This window comes from Montipora foliosa, chromosome 1 (genome assembly GCF_036669935.1).
Source record: "Montipora foliosa isolate CH-2021 chromosome 1, ASM3666993v2, whole genome shotgun sequence".
Lineage (NCBI taxonomy): Eukaryota > Metazoa > Cnidaria > Anthozoa > Scleractinia > Acroporidae > Montipora > Montipora foliosa.
The window spans coordinates 37,445,776-37,455,775 of NC_090869.1; the positions used below are offsets into that span (position 1 = coordinate 37,445,776).

General features: G+C 39.6%; 1 protein-coding gene across 1 annotated transcript in view; it reads left to right on the forward strand.

The window, feature by feature from the left end:
* LOC137967779 (uncharacterized) overlaps nt 1-7,724 on the forward strand; it is a 46,276-nt gene extending 38,552 nt beyond the window's left edge. The window contains exons 6-7 of the mRNA XM_068814349.1: nt 4,782-6,350; nt 7,324-7,724. Coding sequence (XP_068670450.1) covers nt 4,782-6,350; nt 7,324-7,724 — 1,970 coding nt within the window. The remainder of the gene's footprint in view (nt 1-4,781; nt 6,351-7,323) is intronic.
* The last annotated feature ends 2,276 nt before the right edge of the window (nt 7,725-10,000 follow it).

A 10,000-nucleotide genomic window follows, 5' to 3' on the forward strand; every position in this document is an offset into this window, starting at 1 on the left:
CCGGTATACAATGATTAACATATATCAAATGCAAGGTGTTACAAATAAACCCACTGGGAACTCGGAAAAATCCGAGCCCCACGACCCTCCGTGATCTAGTACGGATGCTCTAATCACTGAGCTACTGGAGACTCTATGGTGAGCAAGGGTGAAATGTGGGTATTTGACTCGAGCTGCATCATGCAGCCGCAGAGTCAAATAGCGACTGACAGCAAAGCTCATATATGCTATTTGACTCTGTGGCTGCGTGATGCAGCTCGAGTCAAATACCCACATTTCACCCTTGCTCACCATAGAGTCTCCAGTAGCTCAGTGGTTAGAGCATCCGTACTAGATCACGGAGGGTAGTGGGTTCAAATCCCATCTGGGGCTCGGATTTTTCCGAGTTCCCAGTTGGTTCATTTGTAAGACCTTTTATTTGATATATGAGAACCGGTATAGTCAAGAGTTTATCAAGTATGTCACTTTGATTAAAGCAGCAAGACTATCAAACTAGAAAAAGAGCTCTTTTGCCAAACATCGACATTTTAATCTCTTCTCACAAAAGGCGCTTACTAGTTCATCACAGAAGAATCAAGAATTTCAAAGGCTAATATGCTGTCTTGATAAGAGACTAAATGCATTAGATGTAAGAAAAATTCAAAAGCCTTTTTTTCAATAAGCTGTGTCTAAAAAAAATCAGCATACTAGTTTGAGTAAGTCTTTAATACAGCCAACATCCGTATGACTGACTTTGGAATCACTAATAACACTAAAAAACACATGAAAAAGACTACCACTACAGTTTGCAAGTGATCTGGTTAGCCATTTCAAAGTATTGCAGCCGAAACGTAAAAGGGTCTTTCGCAACATTAAGATCCCTAACTAAAAATACTCACTGAGTACCTTTAAGGCATATATCTTTCTAATAGATCAGCTATATGTATTGGAGCAAGTCCAAAGCAATTTACATCTCAATAGCAATATCATAAAACAGGTAGATGACTAATTACTGCGATTTCCATAGTTCTGCGAAATCTTAAATTCAAGCGCTAGGCGCGAAATTGCGTTTTGGCTTCCATCAATCAAATTTTTGAACTTAGCCGACAAGATCGACCTTGCCTCCGGAAAATGAATTGAAGTTTTTGTTCAGTCCACAGCTGGAACACCATTATGATATGTTCTTAGAAATTCTTCGGTAAAAATATTCGTACAGATTCTATCGCTTCCATCGATGTCCAGTTTGGATATGTGAATGTTGCTGATTGGAGGGTTAGTTACGCATCTATTGATTTCGTCATCTGTAGCCGACGTCGGAAGTTTATTTGAGGGAAGCCAGAACGCAGTTTGGCCATTGGCGCTTGAAGATGAATTCCGCAGAACTATGAAAAGCGCAGTAAAGCAAAGCATCAGGCAGAGTTTACACGAACGCGGTTTCACATCGACACGGTTTCATGACTTCGAAACCGCGTCAAAATCGATGTGGTTTGGAAGTGTTTACACGGAACCGTTTTCGCCAGAAAATCCAAGTCGTGATGTGATGGTATAAGTGAGCGCTACACTACGTGCTAAATTCACTGTTTTGAACTGAAGAATGCAAATTTCGCGCCAAAATAGTAACCGTATTCAAATCCATGCGGTTTCGCTATTTACACGACAGATGAAACCACATCGTGTTGAAAACGCTCCACTTTTGACAACGGTTTCAAATGGACACGGTTTAGGCAAGCATCTCGATCGTTGTCGTGTAAACAGGTGTAACCGCATCGAAAACGATGCGGTTACAAATAAACCACGTTCGTGTAAACGCTACCTCATCTGTCTTGTAAACAGCGAAACCGCATCGATTTCCACTGTTCAATTCAAAATAGTGAATTTAGCACGTAGTGCTGCGCTCCCTTATACCATCACGACTTGGATTTTCTGGCGAAAACGGTTCCGTGTAAACACTTCCAAACCGCATCGATTTTGACGCGGTTTCGTAGTCATGAAACCGTGTCGATGTGAAACCGCGTTCGTGTAAACGCTGCCTCAGTGCGGCGTTGATAGATGTCATTAGTGATATCATTGTGAACCTATGAATAGTTGTCGTGTTAGAGATCCTCTTGTATACTTGTCGAAACGGTTAACCAGAGGTCATTTGTTTAAACATAATCAAGAAAACAATATGAAGAGATTTTTTGCAGCGCTAATCTAATCTAAATACCCAGCGAGTAGTCCGTTTCACCTACGCATCCCGAGAAAGAAACCACTGCGAGCAACCGTTTGTTTCTTTGAGTAAGCCGCCGTCCAGCGCCAAGGCCGAATGAATTAAATTTCAACAGGTAAAACGAGTTAGAAAACTTGTTTTGGGTTTAGCTACGTAACTGCTGCGTTTGGGCCTGCTGTGTAGTGATTTCCCGCGAAATAAGACGACGTGTGATGTGACGTGCTTCGCACATGCTTGATGAAAAATCAAGTGGTTGCTCGCACTACTTTCTCTCTCGGGAAGCGTAGGAGAAACCAACTGCTCGCATGGTAAATCTAAAGGGCGAGTTTACAATTCTTGTGATAAATAGTTCTAACGTTTTGACTGGGTACTCGCCGGTGATTTTCGGATTTTCCGTCTGTGCGAAATTCAACGTGTGAGCAATGTCTTTTTGGTGAAACATGGGCCCTTAACCTGGCTCGAGGGTTTTTCTCTGGGTTCCTTGGTTTTGCTCCCTCATCAAAATCAATTTCCAGGTTACTTTCCCTAATTTACCCTCATTCATGTGATAGTTCAAGCTGGCAAGAGCTCCAGATTTCAAACGATGGAAGAGTTGGGGTAACTCTTTCAAAGCAATTTAAAACTTTAGTAAAACAATATTGAGATTGTGCCTTGTTTTTTTTAAAGTCGAATATATATTTGTAAAGCAAAAATTTAATCCAGGCATTTCCCTTTAGACTATCATTAGCATAAGTGTTTCGACAAGTCTTTCATTGGACTACGGCTGAGGATTTGGTGATATCTTGAAATGCTTACACAGTATTCCAAAACAGTTTCTTAGATCTTGCATTGTTTTCAATTCAGTTTTCCAGTAAGAGATGTTAACAGAATTAGAGGCTTGGTGCCTTTCTATTCACGAGTTATGAGAAATCACAAACGAACAAGTGAACACAGCGAACGAGTGAGTTTGTGATTCCTCTCAACTCCTGAATAAAAATCGTACAATCGAACTAACCAAGTATTTGTTTAACACGTATGTACTGAGATATTACAAAATAATGTTGACAACCTCTATCAATTGCGCGGGGAAATCAACACAAGCACCACAACAAGTTATCATTTAATGCTTTTATTCAAGGAAACTAAATGTACAAACATTTCTATCAAAATCAAAGTTTTAGCGATTGCTCAGTAGAAAGTGAAGCAAAGTGTACTTTTAAAGAATTCTTTGAACGACGATGAAAATTCTCAGCTTTTAATGGGGCCGTTGAAAACAGTAGATACTATAAATCTGGAAAAAGTTTCGTTGACTGTTTTGTGAATTTAATTTCTGATCACAGTCAGGTTAGGGATTTAAATATCGAGAACTAAAACATTTTTAGTTTTATTCGCGTGACATCTCTGGGATTGGTTCCGGTTCGAATCTCAGTTTTTCTCTTAGTATATTCTAAAAATTCTTCACCATTTGTAGTTTCGGTGCAGTCGCACATTACCCCAACAGAAATCACGATGTTCTTTACAATTAACCACTGAGAACAAATTGACTGTGTTGGTGAACCAAACTGTATTCAAGAAAGCCTCGGGAGTTGACTATCCAAACATTTTTTTGTCATACAGCAGTTTTATTTCGTCTCATGTGAGAGGAACTAAAGCATTTGGTTTATTACCTTTGCCTTTCTTCTTGAGATCTTTTTGCTTTGATTTTAAGAGTGTTCGTGCTTTTCGAACTCCGCTAAAGTCTCCCATAGTGCTATAACAAAATCATGCAACATAGGAAACTCTTAAACATGCAAAACCATGTCATGGGTAGCTGCATTGTTGGGGACACTCTCAAAATTTCCGAATTCTAATTTTTGGTACCGGAAGAGTTTTCTATACAAAATGTTCACTCGATGTACGTATCATTAATAATACTATTACTTTATTAATACCGTGACACCGTTTCAGTTCTTTCATCCAGTCAGAGTTTAACACTTCCTATTTCTTACTATTCATTTGGCCGTTTAATCCTATAACTGCGAATATATAATCCAGATCAAGGACATCTAAATAAAGCATTGACATTAAATAGTGCAACGGTGGTTATTCACGTTACTCAAGACTAAAAAAACTTCATCCTATGCAGCGTGTTACATTTTAAAAAACAATGGCCACATTGCGGTAAATATTGACCATGCGTTTCCTTTCCTTTCTCTTTCGACTGGTACACCATGTGTCCGCCATGATCAAACTGTCTACTCACAACGCCCTTTTCATATTCGGTACTGATTTCAGGGGCGCAAAAAATGTCACGTCCGGTGCTTTCAGAGGTATGTCCGCTACTTTACAAAACTGTCGACAACAAATTTGATTTGTTGTCTCTCCTCTTCAACATCAACTGCTCCGTTTGTCAACGCGGGCCACATCCACCTGGGCCCTGGAAACATTAAATTCTGCGTATAACTATACTTAACAGCGGGGGCAGCTGTAGTGTCAACTATTACTAATTAATATGAATGAGTTAATAAATGTTTACCTATACACCAGGGAAAATGTAACCTAGCTAAATTAAACGATGTTTCGTCATTCCTTTTTTGTACGAATAAATGAATTGCGGTGTCTGATTTTTTTCCAGGGACGGAAGCAAAGTTGTTTGCTGGATTTCGGGCATGTCACTGTCGTGAGGGATTCTTTCGAAGGCACATGTTTGAAGGTTGCGAGCCATGTGAAAACCATGCTGGATTCAAATGCGAAAAAGGTGCCGTTACTCTTCAACTCGGTTACTGGTGGAAATGGGAGAATGATACAAACAAAGAACTTTACAAATCCTTTACAAAGGTCTTACACGGGAATTCTCCTGTTAAAATCCAATCCATCATTGAGTACCCATACTCTCTTCCTCGACCACATAAGTGCCCAAGACCAGAATCATGTCAGGGCGGATTTAACTCCACATGTAATGTTGGATATGAAGGACCATTGTGTGAAGTGTGCAGTCCTGGATATTACAAACAGTTGAAGACATGCAGAGAGTGCCCATCAAAAACATGGATGATCGCACAGCTTTCCGTCATAGCAGCAGTGACTATTATAATCACTGCGGTCGTGGTTTGGAGAGGCAGGAAACAAGCCAAGAAAAAACAAGGTCGCTCCTTAGTTGATGTAGTTCTTGGAAGACTAAAAATTGTTATCGGTTTCTACCAGGTAATATTTGGAGTTCTTGAAGCATTTGCATACATCAAATGGCCAGATTCTCTCTCCCTTATTGGAAAATATTCCGAGATGTTACAGCTAAATATTTTCCAGATTGCTCCTATCCACTGCCTCTTTCCAAATCTAAAAGTCAATGCTTTTGGAAGATTGTTTGCTATCCTTGGTATCAATGCTGCAGTCATCATTTTAGCAATCATTATTTATGGCATTAGGAAGGCCTTATTAACCAGAAAGACCTTCCAGAGTCGAGGGGAGAAAGTGAAGAAAATTTCCGAATCAAAGCAGTTGGCCTACAGAACAGTCTTTTTCTTCCTTTTCGTAACCTATCTAAGCACCTGCTCGAAGACAGCAAATGTTCTTCCCCTTGCTTGTCGCAAACTGTGCCTTGACGAAAACAGTGAAAAGTGCGATACGTTTCTAAAAGTTGACTTTAATATCAAATGTTCCAGCCCAGAATTCCGACGATCAGTGATTGTTGCGTACTGCAGTATTTTGTATATCATGTTTCTACCTATAGCTGCCCTGGCGGTTCTTTGGAGATACCAAAGGTCATTGAAGAAATATGGCGACGGAAGCGATGATAAAGCCACATATTCCCAGCATTCAAATCCCGAAATTGTCACAGGCTTACGGTTTTTATTCGCAAATTACAACAATCGCTCGTGGTATTGGGAACTTGTTGAAACAGCTCGAAAGGTGACCTTAACTTCAGGCATTATCCTGATAGGAAGTGAGAGCAGAGCCTATATTGGGTTGGCTTATGTTATGTCAGGTCTCTATGCGATGTTCTTTGCGTTCAAGCAGCCGATAGCAGAGCCCTCTGAGAACAAATTGATGGTTTGTTCCCTTGCTGTAACTTTCGTCAACCTTGCAATAGGTGCTGTGAGTAGAATACCAGCAGAGAGAGTACATTCCTCAGTGGACATGGACCATATCATGTTCCACGCATTGGTATTTGGAGCAAATTTTCTAGTGATTGGAATTCTTGTGGGTAAGCATTTTGTTCTCAATTGTAATTAAAGCAAATTTAGAGAGTTGGGAAGTTGGCTTTCGATTGGTTAGCATTGTGCGATTGTGAGCTCACAAATATCGACCATTTTACTTTATATGAAATATTAAGCATCTTACTTTATACGAAAGATACCACGTCCTTTTAAAAATAATTAGTTGACAACTTTACGCTGTTCCCTTATCGACGGTTTTTTTTTTTTTGTAATTGTTAAAGTTGTTAAAAACTCCGTAAACTGTACCGCTACGATGAAGACACAGAATCGGTTGGTACTTTGCGGTCACTTTTTTTTCAATTTTCTTCAAAAACTAATTTATTTTTATAGCTCCCCCACAACACTCCTTTGGCTATGCATCTGAAGGGTCTCATACTTAGATTTCAGACAGCGTGGATATTAATTGGCACTTTTTACTTTGATCTATGATGTGAACACCATAATTCAATTTGCCGGATCACAAAAAAGAATTATGTCAATCTAGTGATATCTTTCAGTCAAGAGGTTGGTTATTATTAAAGAAAAGCCAGAGGAAACAAAAAGGGTCCGATTTCCAGATTTGGCGTCATTTGTATCTCATGGTATAATAAAGCCAAATTGAATTTCACTGTCAAAATGAAGTTTCAACTTTTTAGCCAACTCAAACAAAGAAGCTAGGAGGCAAAGTTGAACTATTGTGAGCGTTCTTTTTTGACCTATCATGCGAGATGTGTTTATAACAAACAGGCTAAGTTTTTCTGAAAATTTCCATTAAATTTCGAAAACACTTCAAGATCTTTCACCATGAATGGACTACAGTCACACAAACAAACATACGGGCATTAACATCTACTGGGAGAAAAAGAAAGTCGCGCATTTTTCAGAGTACCAAGTTCCGCCGTTGGGCTTTTCGTTCACTAGAGATAACAAACAAACGTATTTCTGTACCTTCTCTTTTGTTTTTTGTTTTTTTTTTTTCAGTCCAGTACGTCACGTATATTTACCGCTTTATGAAGGAGTGGCGCAAAAATCCACAATGGTCTCTTTCGTGCTGCCTGGCATTGCTATTGCCTCTGAACGACCTCCAGAACGAAATACTAGGAATAACAGGGAAAAGTTTGATGAAAGAACAAGTGCAAACTGGTCAGTTTAATGCGCCATCAGTATCTGGTACGCTCAAGGAGAGTGGAGCAGTAAGCTTTGACCTTGTTAGCATTCATGAGTGTCCGAAAGAGTCAGTTGAACCTCGATCAGTCAACTTTGACTCTGAAGAAAGCGAAAACGGTGGCCTTAAGGAAGAAGAAGAGGATGATAATGCTGACAAAGTAACATTTGACCCGGACACCGGCAGTCTGTTGTACTTAGGCCCTTCAATAATGTAACCCGACAGCATGCGAGGGCCTCAATTGATCGTGAAATCGTTATCAGGAAAAGATTAACTCAAAACCCAAGGTCCTTACTACGTGCTTTCAATTTATACTTTCGATATTCTGCTTTTAAGACTGTTTATCGTTAAAAAAGCTATGTTAAACTGGCCGATCGTGAGAAATGATGTATTCTTGACTCATTCTTTCCTGACTAGAATGGACGAGGGAGCCTTAGATAATCTAAATTGCTGATCGGAATTCCTTACCATGTAGTATTATAAACTGAGATAGAATGAACATATGATTGAAGAAAAAGTACAGAAACCGGGATAAGTTTCAGCAGTTTTCAAGAACCCTCAGGTCTTGTGAGCAACTTCACCTTGCTTTGGATTGCCAACCCCGATGTCCAATAATCTCAATAATATCGCTTTTTAGAAGAATCTGATAATCTGGAGCATCCATTTCTGATCAATGAACAAGCTCAGGAGTAAACAAAATCAGTCAGTTTAGTTTTGAGTTTGGCTGTGGCATCATAAAACAGGGTAACTGAAAGAGAAAGTACTGCGTTTGCAGTATCTTTGTCATCTTCTTTAAATTAAAACAAAGCGATTTTATTGGATGAACCATGATTATTACGCTTTCCAAACATAGAATCGTCTTCGCCTTTGTTGACGAAACTGAGACTCGATGGTGAGGATGGACTCTCCCGATTATGGAATGCTAACTTGTAAAAAAAAAAATTAAACATACTGATTTGTGCAATTTTTTTCCAAAGTTATGCCTGTTCGTCTACTTATATTGTTACCGCTCAGGGTTTTCGTGTGAGGCCGGACGTCTTCGTCCGTTTGCTTACCATTTCACTTTTGGTACTTTGACCCTATATATTTAAAGATTTGTTTGTTTTTTTTCTCTTTTTTTTTGGACTTGGGTATATCTCAGGAAGCCATGGGCTGACGAAAGACAACACAATCAATCGCAATAAACCCTCCAAACTAACAAGAAATCACCAGGTCTTCTTGAGGGTTTGGTCCTTAGGCACTTGCAATCCGCCCTACAACGGAAAAAAACCATGTCCGATACTTTGAAAAAATATCGAAAACCCTGACCGTTGAAGTCTTTTGGGAATTTCAACTTTGTCATGTCGTTAGCTTACAAAAAGTCGCATAAAAATATCATTATAGTACTTACCGTAAGAGATTATTACGATGCATCTAATAATAGTAATAATAATCATCAGTTTATTTAAGTCTCAAGGTTATTTAGCCGAGCACAAATGCTCTACTAATTGGGAAGACTACGAATCAACTGAAATCAGAAGAAAATCAAAGCAAATGTTGGTTTTCGAGGAGAGGGGAACCCCGCGGAAACTCAACCCGCATGTGGCGTCTATTCCGAGAATCAATCTCTGGCCACATTGGTGGCAGGCGAGTGCTCTAACCACTGCGCCAGCCCTGCTCCCCAGTTGTCATTTTTGGTGGTAGTATTTTAATTACCAAACCTGGTAGTGGCTATGAATGCATATCGCGTACGTTTGTAAAACAGCTGTATATTTTAGTAGTTTATTCATATCTTGAGTTGCCAGAGAGCTGCTTAGCTTCGGAAACTAAATGCTTCGTTGTAGTAAGAAAGATATGATGAAATTAAACGTGAAAAAAATATATATATGAGCCTTGAGCAATATTTTTTCCTCGTCTGGAGTTATTAATAAATATTGCTATATAGCTGAGATTTTCTCCCAGAGCGCGCGCTCTCATTGGTTACTTCGAGATAACATGACATCTAACAATAAAACTGTTTCCCGCCAAAACGTCTCTGAGCGGGCAACAGTGCAAAATCTATGACGTCGGAGGGTAACTGCACTGTTACCTGCGAATGTTGACCGGCGACCGCCGTTGCACGTTTCCCTTTTTGTGCTATATAACAAATCACTCAATGACTGGTCCCTCGGGAATCTCAATGTTTCCCTCGGCTGCGCGTCGGGGGAACATTAAGATTCTCGGGAAACAAAAGGAACTGTTTCCCTCAGGACCAGTCATTAAGTGTTTAATACCATGGGAGATGGGGACACTGAAACTCGCCGGATACTAAGGTCATAAAATGGCATAGAAAGGGTTAGGTTGCCTCGATAGCACGCGTCCATGAGACAATTTTTCAGACTTGCTAAAAAAGATAAAGACAAAAATTAATGGGAAAAACATGAATAATAGCATCACCAAAATGATGTGCTCAAAATGCTGGAAACAAGACACCTTTCTTTTGACGTCCAGCATTAAATACAGCGGTGAATTGAA